The sequence below is a fragment of the Calonectris borealis genome, chromosome 13, assembly GCF_964195595.1.
Source record: "Calonectris borealis chromosome 13, bCalBor7.hap1.2, whole genome shotgun sequence".
In the NCBI taxonomy this organism is placed as follows: Eukaryota; Metazoa; Chordata; class Aves; order Procellariiformes; family Procellariidae; genus Calonectris; species Calonectris borealis.
The window spans coordinates 14,946,091-14,961,784 of NC_134324.1; the positions used below are offsets into that span (position 1 = coordinate 14,946,091).

The window sequence follows — 15,694 nt, forward strand, 5'->3', positions numbered from 1 at the left end:
CCCCTACCCCCCGGTCTTTCTCCCCCTCCCCGACCCCAGCCAGGACGCTCTCAGATCACCCCGAGCCGCGAAGCCGCGCCGCTCCCCCCATCCCCGCTGTTTCTCCTTTTCCGCAAAACTTCCCCGCGCACCCCGGGCGGGGGGCTGCCAGGCTCCGCCAGATCCCGGCGGTGCTGCCGCGGCGGCTCCATGCCGCGGCTTCGGGCCGCCCCGGCTCCTCCCCTCGCGGTGTGCGAGTGTGTGTGTGCGAGTGTGTGTGTGCGTGCGCCAGGGCCGCCGCCGCCGCCGTGCCTGCCTCTCCCAGCCAGGCAGCCAGCCGCGCCGCGCCGCGCTGCTGGCGGCGGCCGGAGCGGGCGGCGGCGGCGGCGCTCGGCGAGCCCCGGGCGGCTCCGCGCGGCCCCGCGGCGGCCGCCGCTCCCCGCGGCGCCGCTGCCCATGCCGGCCGGGCAGCCCTAGCCGCGCCGGCTCGGCTCGGCTCTCCTCGGCTCGGCGCGGGGCGGGGAGGGGGCACCACTTCTCTGAGTGTCCCCACCAGATCGTTATGGACCTATTCGACTTTTTCAGGGACTGGGACTTAGAGCAGCAGTGGTAGGTTTTTTTGGGTGTTTTTTTTTTGTTGGGTTTTTTTTTTTCCCCCTCCCCTGCCTCTCCACCCCTCTCCTTCTAACAGCTGCCTCCTTCCTCTCCTCCCCGCTCGCTCCCCCGGTGCCTGAGCCTTTGTTGAGGGGCGAAGCGCCCGGTGCCCGCCGGGGAGCGGGTCCGCGCTGCGCCCGCGGGGAGCCGCGCCGGGGCAGCCGGGGCCGGGGCTGGCCGGCTCCGGCCACACTCCGCGGCCGCGCCGCCGGCTCCGCTGGCGGGGAGCACCTCGCGGTCCGCCGGCTGCGGGGGGCGAAGTTGGCCGGAGGGGGAGGAGAGCCGGGGAAGCGCTGAAATGTGCCGGGGTGCCGGCTGAAATGCCAACAGCAACAGCGAACCCCCTCCCCGAGCAGGGAAGCGGTGCGGAGAGGCGATGTTTTCCCCGGGATCGCGGCTTTGCTAATGTTGTGTTTACTGCTGTCAGTGACAATATTCCTTTCACGGGGAGAAACGCAACTGTAGTTTCGCTGTGTGGCACAGTTCAACTGTAGCCCTGTCCAGTGTGGGGGTTTCTCTTGCTGTTTTTGCTGGTTTCCTATTCTGGGTGAAGCGTTATTGAAGTTAGTTTTGGAAGTGGGAAGATCAGTCCCCGTGATATTGTAACAGGTCTTTTTTTTCCCTCTCTGCCTCCTTTTCTTTTTTTTAAGAGTGGAATTTTAGGTTTATATTGCTCTGCAAATAGGTGCACACCTTGAAAAGGTCGGTGCATCCGTTTAAGTGTATTGTAAACTTGTTACCCAAGTGAATGTTAAGGAATTTTTGGTAGGTGACAAGTAGCTGGGAAAGTTAGAATTTGGGTAGGTATTTAGTCACTTCCCCGGCTGGTTAATGAGATTATGCTTATTCTTTGACTGTTTTTATTGGTTCTTTACTTTTCAATTTAGCAAATATAGTTGTAATTCTTCAGCTATGCACGGTGAAATTCAGTGGTTGGTTACTGCTTTGTTAAACGCTTTTAGGCTGGAGTGCAGTTTGCCAAGAAAGAAAGAGACTAAAATACTGTATTTTGTGATCCTAATCTCTAAATGTCACACAGATGATATGTGTGTATGCATGTGCATTTGGACCTCATGTTTTGCAGAGGGTTTACTTTACTTTGTTGATAATATAAAGGTATGTCTAGGAAAAAGATCATATATTTAGTTAATAACTATCATTTTGCCAAACACAGTCTAACAGCTATGGTTGCAAATCCAAGATAATCAGAACCAAATACCTGTCATGTTTTATTTTACAGCAATTTGGAGTAAATCCTTGGAACCGTAAATTACACTGTATCAATATTAATCTGTAAGCAGGCGTTTTGGATGATGTGCGTGTTTTATCAGCTCTGCATAAACCATCATATTACATCTTTTAATAACCATGCTGTTGTTATTTAAAAGTAATAATCACAATAAAATTAGTGCTCAATTAAATATTATGCTTCTACCACGCTATCTTTACGCTGCTACACTAATTTATTTTGCAGACAACTGATAACCACCGTATTACTACTCAAATAATATTTGCATACAATTTGCCTAATTTATAGTGTGGGTAACATCATTAATTTAATAGAAGCTGTTACAACCCAATATGTGGGTGTAGTTCAAATACTAAGCACATTATAGGTATTGAGTTTTAATGTTTGCTTAATAACTTACTTTCATTTGAATATAGTTTTATGTGGATTTAGAGATGTGCATCAGAAAGAAGGGAACTCTTGTGCCTGTGTTTTTCCATAAAATATTAACATATTGCCACTCGTTCTAGAAATTCCATTTCTTGCTTTCATACAGTGAAATTTATTGGTTTTAGTGTTTTTAGGGTCCATGAGGAAAGAACATTTTTACTTTGACTGTTTCAAAGTATTTGATATCTACACAAACTCTCTATATGGCAGAGGCATTCACACACAATTACTTATTGCAGAGATCAAGTTGGATTTAGCTTTTAATAATCCAATTAGTATATGCATGTGCACATGTATATAATATGTAGGTACATAATCTACATGTATACACAAACATTACTTGTATTTTATTGTACAGGTAAAGATTTCTGTCTCTGGGAAGTAGTTGCATTGCTTAAGGAGAGATGAATTTAGCTCATCTATCCATAAATATGTGCATGTATATATATGTAATATATGTTATACATGCATCATTTCTACGCACCCAGAAATATGCATGCTCACCCATCAAGATTTACTAATTTTTGTCTGCATATCCAATATGGTATGGTTACTTCATCATAATATTTACAAATAAGTATATATAACATGATGTGTGAATTGCTGCTTCTTATTTTGAAACTGTCCTCCTTCCTCCTGTCTGTAAGCTGGCCTTTGTAAAACGTGTTTCACAAGCATTTATAAGGCAATTAGAGACCCTCTTCTGCATTCCTTGCAAACCCAAAACTTCTGCTAATCTGTGCTGCAATCGCCAAGAAGGCAAGCTCAGGCCTACAGCATGTGTGTGGGTGTTTGTATGTATTATCTGTATGCAAAGTACAACAGAAACATAGTTAGCCTGAAAAATACATATTAAAAAAATATTTATCGCTCGAGCAGATTTTTTTTTTTTTTTAATCCGATGAAAAGGTGTAAAGATAACAATTCCTATGCATTGCCATTATATCAGGAAATGAGTCCCCCAAAGTTTTGGGCTGATGGGAAAAATACAGTTAATTCCCCCTCCCCCAACAGAGATGCGTCTTTGTGTCACTTCTTGAAACGTGTTTTGTCAAGAACTGTCAAAGTTACAGCGTGCACTGCCACTACGTGTGTTCTTAAATTCTTGCCTGGCATTCCGGATGATTAGTGGGAACTTTGTCTTCAGACAAACTGCAGAATCAGCCCTTTAGCTTCCCATATTAGGAGAGATCACAGTGGTATAAGAATGAGGTGTTTCATTGAACCTTCATCAAGAATGCAGGGAGGGTAGCTGAGGGTTGGGGTTTTTTGTTAACACTTGGGTAAAATGTGTAAAATAAGGCCACAGATATCCCAGTGGCTGTTTTGCCAGACTTGAAAAGCTGAAAAAAACCCAAAACAATTTAAATGAATCTAAACTCCGGCTGAGGTGAAAGGGCCAAAGCTAAAGGCTGCTATGATTCCTGGATGAATAAGACACGTTCACCTGGGCTTGCATTTAATATGAGCCGTTCTATGAGGGAGAAAGGAAGGGAGATGGATATAATGAAAAGCTTGAATGCCTGTGTGCACCAAGGGGACCACTTGCTGTTAAAAATCAAATTTCATCTTTTAAATCACTTTCCACGCTTGTCTGTGGTAACCAAGTAAATGAAATCTTGAAGTGTCCTGGGACCATGTGGCTAGATTTGAACCTGCTTACAGAGTAAGGTGGTGCCATTAATCAGCAGCTGGGAAACAACAAAACCCAACAAAAACCCAACCACCGCAGAATATATAGCTCCTGACTAACGCAAAAAAGGCAGAGAGATTCATAGTCTATGTTATATTTATTGTCATTGGTATTAATATTTTGTAAGTCCTCCAATCTTTAAAAAAAGTGGAAGCGGAGAAAATACTTAGTGGGAAAATGCATATTGAGGTATATAAAATAAAACCTGGCAAAGGGAAATAAGATCAGCAGGTAGGAATCTCGTTGTAGCTGTGTGGTTGTGATAGGGAAGACTTGTCACTGCAGCGAAACAAGCCTCTTGTTTTTTTTTTCTTTTTTTATATTATGTATCACAAGTAGCCTAATTACAGCAAAACCAGCAAACTGCCAGTTATACAGGAAGAGGCTTAAACTCACTAAACTGTTATATAAATAGAAAGTTCAAAGGTCTGTTTGTGGCTGACAAAGCTGAGAACAGGCCATCTGTGGGCCAGGTTCCTCTCCTGTACGAATGCAAAGGCGTACTGCACGCCACAGCAGCCTGTGCTTTCAGCATAGTCCTCAACCTGGAGGGGGTGATCCTGCTCTCCAGACAAAGGTGAACTGTTTCAGTTCCAGGCTTGGGTATTTCCCCGCCGTCACCCACCTTCCCCCTTCCCTCTTTGCCTTGTCCCTCTGCAGAAGACCTTCTCAGTTACTGTTCTTTCACCAGTTCTTTCACCAGTCTGTAATAGCTTGGTAAATGAAAAGTCTTCTGAACGTGGAAACAGTGTTGTGTTTCTGATGGGAATGTGTGAAATAGAGTAAATAGGCTCTTTGGGAATTAGGTTGATTTTTATTTATTTTTTAATTTTTTGGGGGTGGTGGTGAGAGTATTAGTATAGGAGAAAGTCACATTTGAATGGATTTCTGTAAGGTTTTTCTCCCCCTCCCTTTCTTCTCCTTAAGAAATATTACAGTTGAATTGCAGTTACTTTTTGGATTTGTATTACAGACATCCCCGAGTAATTATTTGAAAACGTTTCATTTTCAATTTGCTTTGAAAGCGTAAATGGATAGATTGTGTGGCTGCTGGTGGGTGGGTGAGGGGGATTAGATGCTGTCAAAACAAGCAGCTGAGAAAGACCAAAAATAGTCTTGGGCCAAAACCTGTACTTGAAGTACATCCTGATTTAGTAATTCTTCCCTGGTTGATATTGAACTCTATGGAGTGTAAATCTTAAAAGAATTTGGCCGTTTGCAACATTAAGCTCACATCTATCCTATGAGGCAAAATTACAATCAGTTTAACAGCATTTGAATTGTTTTCCTAATGATTCATTCAAGAATTTAATGACTTTTAAAATATACAAATTGGGATGGAGAGTAGATACTTCAGATACTGTTCAGCTATTCTGAAGCCAGGCAGAACTTCAGAGCGTTTAAGCATTTTGTACGTGAATGACAATTATATTGTTTGGGATTTTCTTTTTGAGTAGAAGGTGGTATTATGATGCAGGTCCTTCAGTCAAGCAGAATTATTCCTTTTGTCTCCCTGACAAGACTGTCACTGCAACCTGGAATTTAACTAAATAATTTAAGGGGAAAATGTGACATTAGGTAAAGTATTAAGTTAAATAAATATACTAAATGATCTCTGAAAAAATGGGTGGACACTGCTGGTCTTTTTGAGCTTCTTCGGACTGAGACAGTACGCTCCAGCGTCATGGAAGGAGTGTTGTGACGCTTTTTGCATTATGAGGCCCAAATTCTGTTTTTATCTGAGTCAAGCAAAATTCCCCTCACGCGAGATGGGACCAGATTGGCTTTAAGACTTAGAAAAAGCACGTGGGCCTTAATATAGCAGGGTCGATAGGCAGGTATGTACTTTTAAGCACACAAGCAGTCCTACTGAAACAACTCTGATTTCAAGTTAGGTTTTACTGAACTGGGTTCTTGATCACTCCCAAAATGCGCAACGTGTTTTACTAATGACTAAACCCCAGTTCTCCATGCATTTGGTAATGGAAACTGATGTTATTTTTGACTGTATAGTACACGCACATTTGCCTGAAATCTATCAGCAGTATTACAAATAACTGGGCAGCCAGAAAGAATGCAAATATTAAATCTCATTTAAAAAAAAAATCTAGAAGAATTGTAGGAAACATTTTATACACTGAACCCATGAAGTATGTGGAATAAGCATCTAAACAGATAGACCCCATCCTGTATTTCCCTGGTGCCTTTAGTTTGAGGTAATGGAATTTCTTCGTGTAGAGGACTTGAAGGATTGGGCTCCTGGATGCTTGTTAAATGTATATAATCAATAAATACCATAAAATACCCATGTCTTCCTCCAGCTTGGGCCTGAGCTGGTAGCCAGTGACGTCAATGGAGATGCTCCCAATGGACTTCAGAGAGTACTGGATTTGACCCTGTTTTGGCCAAAAGGGAGACTTCATGAAATGTGGAGCAACTCTCTAATGACCAGGAGCAACTTGCCCACACCTAATACTATGCATGTGGAAAAACTCCACAGAGCCCAATTCTGAACCTGTCTAATTCAAATTTACTGCCTTTCTTTTGAGAAGAAAGAAAAGAAAAATGGAGAGGAAAGCTTGAGTCTTTTCTCTTGGTTGCAGTTAACAGAATAGATTTTATAAAGCCATCAAACATCTCTTAACACTGAAAACTGAAACTCTGCCACAATTCTGGGTTTTGCAATGTTACAAATTCTTTCTTAAGCATTGAAAAAGAAGATAGTAAATCCAGTAATATGTCAAGTTAGTATAACCTTCCAGACCACTCATAATCTAATATAGTCAGGAAGTCACAACAGTGACTCGAAAAGACAGCTCTGTCATCCTTTTATTGTTACTGAATGTTCTATATTGATGCTTTGTAATCAAAATATTTGTTTAAATTGTTCTAATAGCTTTGGTCAGAGGTCAGAAGGTACGTTACTCCTGACTAATGGACAACTGTAGAGTTAAAAAAAATGGGAGGAAGGATGGCAACGTGCATGTCAGTAGCTTTTAAGCTCCGTTTTGAATAACTTCCAATGATGCAGTTGTTTGACCGAAGATTCTCACAAAGGGCCTGTGATATTCAGTCTGCATTTGTGAGTGAAGATTTTGGGGAATGAGCTGGGGGGGTTGTTTTAGAAAACTCTATACTGGAGCCCAGTCTCGCAGAAACTTGGAAAGAATTGCAAGTTGCTCCTTAATTTCGACAAGACTGCTGTTGAGTGCAGTCAGTACGATGGGTTTACCAGGTTGGGCTCATAGTGCTGAAAAAATAATATGGAACTAGAGAGCTGAGGTAAGGGAATAAACCAAAACTTCCTGCAGTTAACTTCCCAGCTGTTACACAGTGTTTTATCATGAAGAGGCTATTTTTCAACTCGTGTGTAGCAGATCCACACCATAAATCATTACGACTGTTAAACAAAGGTCTAGTCAGTAGTCTCTTCTTCTGTAAAACTTTATATCACATTTTAATGACATTTTATGAATGTGTTCAAATCAAGCCACTGAGAGAAGAAAACTCTTAGTTGTGGAATTTCTTTTCTTTATGTGACCTCAGCAGTTAATCTGTGTCTTTTTACTGGACATTATCAAGGAGTCCTTATTCCAGGTGATTTGAGATGGTGAGGTTTAAGGAGAGTTGGAGATGATACCACAACTGGAAGCTGATTTTCATTGTAGGTGACACAGAGAATGGGGAATGCCCTTTACTATGTACAATGTGTAAGTCTTGTTTAGTGAGGAGCTGTAGTCAGCAGTTCAGATTCCTGACTCAGATGCTGCACGGTGCTACCAGTTATAGTAAGACATGAATAGCCCACTCATAATTATATGTTTTTATAGGGGTGGGGTGTTAACAACCAGCAAAGAAGAAAACGAGATAGAGCACCGAGTTAAAAATCACTCAGTTGTTCCTTTGACAAGTATTATAATAGCTATTTTTTTATCGCTGTGGGTGTACATGGCTGTGGAATAAGTAAATTCTGTAGCTCTACATTGCTTTCAGTGCCTGGAGCTCAAACCTGCAGATGTCTTACTACTGAGACTAGTACTTTTTCCTTATAGCACTTTGGATGGACTATTGTCAGGATTCGACCGTAGTTTAAAAGTTTTCTTCTTGGTCGTTCAAGAGTAGGCCCTTATGATAGGTGATGGTATCTGCATCCTACCAAATGATAGATACCTAAAAGTAAGACTGGGAAAAAACAGAGCAGTACTTGGTGGGTTGTGATCTGTGCTGAGAAGGTGGCTTCACAATGGAATGTTTTTCATTTAAAATATTTTTAGGTCTGAGGGTAACAATCCATTATGTAGGTCTACTTATTCTTTTTTCATCCTTTACTGTATCACTGGTTTAGGTCAAGATTTCACTTGTGAGGAAAAAAATCAAACAGCTGTCAGTAGAGAAAGCAAATGCAAAGCTTTAAATATAAAATCAGAAATATAAAATGTCATTAAGTTCGCCAGTTCCCATTTATTTTAGTCTCATGTCAGGAGGGAAACTAAGATCCTGCAGTAATACAGTGTTTTGGTGAGTCTACTGCTATCAGTAGCCATGCTTATTTTTGAGAATGTAGTATTCAAGACCTGGAAAAATATATGCCTGTTGATTATGGACCTCTTTGTCTGCATAGAGGCCAGTGTGAGAAATGATTTCAGGGGGCTTAATTTCAGAAGGTTGCACACTTTCTAGGTCCCTGTCCTGAACTCTCAGGTGAGACACCCATAGCTTGGGGTAGCCAATTCATGTATAAAACCTTTGAGCTGCTCTTTTGAATGTGGGGGTGATTTTTCTTCCAGTTTCTTTCCTGTAGAACAATGGAATGACATTCTTCCTGGTGTTTCCTATGAAGGATAATGATGACGAATTATCTTCTCTGTCTACAAGTGTTTAAAAACTCATTAGTTAGGGTCCCTGAAAGAATTCCAATACAAGTCAGTGGGTGTGGTGAAGCTGATTGTAATGGGAAGCGGACTGGGCCCTGGGGCTGGTGGTCAGCAGGGAGGCAGAGCTGTAAAGAATACTGTGCATATGCTATAGTAAGCATTTTCATAGATCTCCTCTGTGGGAGAGGACAATGGCTTTGGAGCTCATATTTACTCAAAAAGCAGCCCTTTGATTTTCATGGCTTTATGCTTCGTTGCACATTGGAAGGCCCATTTGTCTTCACCAAGCCTTTGAAGAGGGATAGGTGAAGGGATTGGGGCATTGGCCAATGGCTGAGGGTAGCAGTTGCTCGGAGAAGGAGCTAAGTTGCCTTGCTTTTTTTGGTAATACTTGGTAGAGTTGTCGTCCTTTTTAAGTTTGCTAAATCAAGATGAATGTGTATTTAGGAATAGAACATGGGTTCTTTTACCGGCTCTGCCACTAGCTGCTTTACTGCCTTTGGAAAGTCACTTTGTGTCTGTCAAAGTGGGGTAATGATATTTACATCTTTGGTAATTTGCCTTTTTTTTTTTGTTCAGGTGGAAAGCATGAGAGAGAAGGGCCAGCTGTGTAGTTACCTTTATCTGGTATTTCTGTTCACTTTTTCATCTTCTTGGGGGTCAGCTGGGAACTCTTTTTGACATTTTCTCTACTCTGAACTTCACTCTAGCTATATAGTCCTTAACTAGCTTGCTTGTACTGCGTTACCTACAAGAAGAGCAAACAGTGCTGACGCAGATTGTCTATGGCATAGCTTATGCATTGAGATCCTGTGTTGGGTGCAACTTTTGGGTTGATGATATCAGACACATGTTTAGAAAAATGGGATGATATTTCTGGCCACAGACCTTTCAGGCAATGTTGACTTACGTCTCTCTGCTTTACCTCCTTTTGTAAAGTGAGAAAAATAACATCTCAGAATTTTACTGGTAGACTGAGGCATTCTGCAGAGAAGTCATTGTCGTTACCCCTTCTCATACACAGGGGAATGGAAAGAGAGGAGCGAAGTGACTTGCAGAAGGACTCGGCATTGGTCAGGACTGCTGTCAGCTGAGTTCCAGTTCACTGCTTGCCCACTCTGATGGGTATATTTTCCTATTCTGCAGGGGTGTGATGAGGTTAAGTCCCTTAATGTTTATGAATGTTTATGGTGATAGAGCAAGACAGGAACCTAGGCAGATATATTAGTAGGGGAAAGGCAAGCCTGTAAAGAGAAATGGTAGGATTTGGGCAGAGCATATCTGCAAGAAAAGGTAATCAAAGCAGAGGAACTCTTCTGAAGGGCAGAATTTATTTACAGTGTGCATATTTGATATAATTTACCATGCTCTCAGCTGGACAGTGAAGGCCATGGACCTTTCGGAGACAGAACGGTCTTGTTACTCCAGAAGACTTGTCATTTCCTGGGTCTTATAGAAAAGCTTTGTATACGCAGCTGTAGCTTAAATAAACGTCATGTCTTGGACGCTTCACTGAATAGTACATCCACACTTTTTCAGAAGCATTGTTGCTCTTTGAGCCAGCTGCCTTTGTTTCTAGCAGACAGCCGCTTTGTTGGTTAACCCTGGGCATGAGTTTTCTTCACATATGTTATTAGACTGAACATATTTTCTATTTATACCACTTGGGGATACAAATTACTGTGTTGCGTTTAGCAAGCACTAGGAAGAGTACATCTTTGTGATGTAAAACAACAATAAAAATACAGAGGCAAAATTTTATTCGAAGGTCCTTTCTTTCAAGGTTCAAGGGAAAATAGGCAGCAAAACCAATTCATGGTCTTTATTTTAATGTCCCAGAAAAGCAGGAGGTATTTGCACATGTGTGTTTTAATAGATTATGTTGGTGGAATTTGGTTCTGAAATTAACAATGGGCTTTTGAAGAAGGGAATGAATTGTGATGAAATCTTGTGTATCATTTTAAGGCAATTAGGGAGATTATTAGTAGCGTATATGTACTTAGAAGTATTGTCTTCGTGGCTTTGATAATTGTCTGTGGGCCAGTAAAGTTGCGCTAGAGGGCTGAGCTGAAGGCCACTGCAGCCGGTTGAAGTTTTTGATTGATTTAGTAAACTCTAAAACATACTTAGCCAGAGCTTCCTTTGCTTTCTCACTCCGTTTCTGGAGAAGATGACCTTTACCTACTCTGTGGTAGAGCTCCAGAAACATTATGCAATCTCTTGCAATATTTTTGTTACTGCTCAGTCTTTCCTTCTCTCTTTAAAGAGCCCTTGCCCTGACTGTTCTTTAATGTGCCCATAGAGGGGTCATAGATACGGGAACATAATTAAAGAGGGTTTTGATATTTGTGTAGGAAAACACCTGTGTGCCGTTCAGAATCATACAGCCCCATCAGCAGGGGCTGATGATTGAGCACGTTTGGATCGTGACTAGGTGTTATCCTCATCAGGATAATAAATAATACACTTTCCTGTCACTTCACTCTGCCTGGTTCTTTCCCCATTACCCAAGACAAGCTGTTGTGTGAGAATTTTGCCTGGTTGTAGACTGCTCATGAATCTTGCAATACATGACATGCAGACATCTAACAAACATGACTAGAAACTGCATAAAATACACAGACATAACATAGAAGTCATGTGTTTGAAAACACATTAGAGGTCCACAAATAACCTGATATCTAGAAGGCTTTTTTTTCTCCTGTATATCCATAACCAAGAGTATTCTGCTAGCTGCATTTCAACCCGATCAGGGTTATTTTAGTTTTTGTAATGATTCTCACTTGTGTAAACTCACACAATCTGCCTGCAAATTCAACTTCAATGATAAAAGGTCTCATCAAAAAATTGAGGCAGGCTAGAATGTTTGGTTAAGATTTAATATCTTTCTAACTAATTATAACGCAGTGTCAATATATGCTCTAATATCTGTGGAAAGAAAAGGAACATAAATGATACAGTTCCATTGTACTAGGTCTTTTGTAAACAATTAACGGTTAGGTGGATGTCTGAAGCAAGGGCGAGAGAATTGATAAACCTATTCCAAAGGGCTTGAAAAGTTGAAGTGAATTCTAAATGTAGATTAGGAGCAAATGATGACAGCCAAGCCAGCATTACCTCAGTTGATTAATTTATAAGGATACTGGTCAATGATTTTAACCAACAGCTATGCATAGTAGAATCCTAATGGGATCTGTCTGTTAAGATTACATAAAGTAGAGCATTTGATTTATTTCATAGCTTTCCGACGCTCCACTTTAACTTCATACAAATAATGCATTAGTCACACTGGATAAAATGGCGTATTGAATAAAGTTGTGATTTTGTCTGCTTCTTATAATCTGATTTTTATAAAGGATTAAATCTGTTTTAGTAGCTTATTCATATCATAAAAGAGATTGTCGGTTGAATGAAATCTTTACATCTGCCACTTTCTATCTCATTAGAAAAGAAAGTAACATAAAGTTCCTCATTTCCTCCCAGTCTGTTTTATCCCCTGGTGTGTCTGAGTGCGTATATCTTCTGTACATGTTTGTATATTATAATGTCTGTGTGTTTTCGAAGTTGTGGTTAAGACTGCGTCACAGCTTTGGGGGGTAATACGAGGGGTTATAAAAGTTCTGGCAAAGAAAATACCCAGCCAGGAACAAATGGGGGGTGCCGCAAGGGGTGACTGTCAAAAATCTGAAAATGATGGCTTTTAGCGGCATGGCCACGTCTGTACGCCTTGCCAGATTCAGCAAGGTATTTAAGTACACGCAGTACTTTACTGTGAGTATGCCTACGTCAGTGGACGCAAGTGCATGCTTAATGATAAGCGCATGTTGACTTATGGCTGATTTAAGAGGACATGAAGGTTGGGCATTCCTCTGAACTTGAATGTGAGTTGTCAGTTGTGATCAAACTGTCCAACTGTCATTCATCTGTCACAGTTGCAGTGGTTTTTAAAACATTCTTCTAATTCAAATGCACGGTTGTTGGTTTTAAGCTAAATATTTAATGCAAAATTACAAATTTAGGCATTTTTATCTATTGTTGCTGGAATGTTGGCTTATTGTTTGTGTATTTTATTCCTTTTGTTTAAATGTGTGTCATTGACAGGGTGCTGCTGTTACAACTGGCAGTTGTTTTCACGTAGACCTTTAAAGAGCAGCAGATGATCTTTTCATAGATGTTTTCTTATTTGTACTTAAGGTTCTTGCCATTTCTGTTGAATCACATTAAGTGTTTAGGGCCAAACTTGGTTCTTTTGGTTTCTGATGTTGAGCAGAGAGGTAGTATCCAGCTCTTCTAGTTGCCTTTTTAGTCAGAAAAGCAGATTCTGAGGATCTCGGTTCTCCCTTTTGAGGACTTGCTGAGGGTGAAACTTCTTCATTCACATTTTCATTTGTTGATACATGTTGCAGTTTTACTGGCTCTGGCATTTCAATCTTGGCTCCTTTTCCCACAGACTTCGAATCAGTAGGAGTATTTTGATATAAAATGTGTAGTCAGCCTCTTCTGTAGAGCAGGGAGCCACTTGAAGCTTTGGTTGCAAACGCAGCGGGAGCAGCTGTAGCGCCTGGGAGGGCAGGGAGCTTCTGCTGGGCTCTGCCCTTGCAGAGGCCCTGGGCTTGCCGAAGCGTTCACACAGGATTATACCCGTTTGACTCCCAGCGCAGGATTGGGCCTGTCTCTGACTCCAGCAAGCTTCTTGAACAAGTCCTTAAGAATGACATATCGTTCATCAGCCCACTTTGTTGTAGGAAAAATGACAACGGGACCTAGCGCTTTGCTCCGCGCTGGCCATTTTCTCTGCAGCAGTGGTGCACTCGCTGACTGAGCTGTACAGTCACAGCTGAGTCATTTTTTGCTTAAATTGTGTTCGTTACTGAAATTGAGGAAAAAAACCCTTTACTTGTCACAAAAGTGTTTTTGGTCGTGAGTACGTTCCCATGACGCAGAATGCTCCTCGAAAGGGCAGTAATGTTTGCTGAGGTGGAGATAGGCCCTACGTTGTAGTTTTTGGGGCCAAATCCGGGGAGTATGCATGGGTTTGTTTGCTGAGGGCAAGTAGTTTCCATTTGGTGTTACTGAATGAACAGTGCCCTCTTTCTCAGCTAAATTTAAGTATCCTCTGCAGCAGGTTTACTTACACGCATGAAGCAGCTCTAATATCTCTAACCTTGCTTTAAAAATGGATAGTCATAAGAAGCAGACACAGCTCCAGTGTGCACTGGTGTGTGGCTCCAGCGGCACTGGGGGAGGTGGGAATTGGAGGTGTCTCGGGAGCCAAGGGAGCCTTCCCCAGCCACCCTCCTGCCCAGCAAACCTGGCCTGTTGGAGCTGCACATGGCTGGAGCACACGTCCATCACTGCTATCGGAGAATGTCCAAACCTGGCACCTTCTGTATGCACAACTATTTAAATGGAGGTATTTGTCAGCTTTCTCATATATGTAGTAGTGTAATTTCAGGGGTGGAAGGTGCATGCTGGTTACATACGGTTCTGGTTGCTGTTCAAGAACGTGAGCTGATGTGGACCCACAGTTTCGTAATATGCTGAGGACTAGTGCAGCCTGCCAGCACTTGGTTAACAGATTATCCTGTGAGATGGTTATGGCAATAAGACACAGCGTAAGTATTTAAATATGAAAGAGCAGTGCCACACTGTTTATTTGCTGTGAGGAGTACTGACTGTATCTCTGAATAAACAGACAACAGCCTTTATGGGAGATTTTTGTTGTATTTTATTTGGCAGCTGTTTGTCTTAATAGGAATTCTTCAATAGTATTTATTGTATTTTGTGCTGGTAGGGGGGAGAGCCAAAGCAGAATCTGAGCAGTTTTACTTGCTTTACTCATGAACAATAAGAAAATATTGCTGTATTAATTACTGTTGTGCTTTATTGGCAAAAATAAAGAGATCCTATAATATGAAATTGCTAATATAAGAAAGGCTTTGATTTTCTCATTAGCACAGGATATTTTGCATCTGTTCTGGTTCATGAGTGCATTGTCGGCACTTAAATAATAATAATGACTCAGTAATGAATAAGAATAACAACAAATAGGCATGTGAGTATGCAGGCAGTCAGGCACCCTCCGGTGTTTATCAGTAGGTTGGTTTTGGAGGTCTTGCAAAATGAGCTGTTCCCATATGCCCATTCAGATTTTCTTAGATCATTGCACAGCCCGAAGATTCATTTCGCTGCTGGCATGGCTGAGTTATACACAAGCACTTTTTTTTCCATTGTGTGTCAGGAGTAAAGTGTTGAAGTTCTCACTTGAAATGGAAAATGTATGTTTCTTCCACTTAGAAACATTTAAGTCTCCATTTTTCCTCTGTTCTATTTTTTCTTTCTTTTTTTTTTTGTGAATAGAGTCTTAAGTATCTCATTGTTTTGAATTCATGAAAATATCAGAGCTCTGGATTGTTCTGCCGCTTTTTCAAGTATGCTCTTAAAAATGAAGCCTGGAAACACCTTTGCTACAGTTCAACTCAGTTTGTATCAAATTGTCCCAGCTTCAGTAGTTACTATTACAAAAACAGATAATGGTAAACTAACGTTAGCAGTCTGTCTTGAACATCGAAAAGCCTGGGAATCTAAAATTAAGGTTCAAATTCTGATTTGACTCTTAGTTTACACCACTGTCTCACTTTTTATAAAGTCACCTGCCTGCCTGCATAATATGCCACACAGTACAATTTATGGATTTCATTTTTTTCCAGGTCTTATCTAATGCTGACTAGTTAAGAACAGTGATAAGTGAAGGATAGCACAATACTCCCTTTATTGTTAAAGCAGTGGTTAATTTCATCAAAGAATGTTAACTTT

The 15,694-nt window shown here is 41.4% G+C and overlaps 1 protein-coding gene across 1 annotated transcript in view; it reads left to right on the top strand.

The window, feature by feature from the left end:
* Nucleotides 1–422: 422 nt before the first annotated feature.
* Nucleotides 423–15,694, top strand: part of AFF2 (ALF transcription elongation factor 2) — a 343,908-nt gene continuing 328,636 nt past the window's right edge. Inside the window, exon 1 of the mRNA XM_075162266.1 lies at nt 423–588. Within this exon, the coding sequence (XP_075018367.1) occupies nt 542–588 (47 nt within the window). The 5' untranslated portion in view covers nt 423–541. The remainder of the gene's footprint in view (nt 589–15,694) is intronic.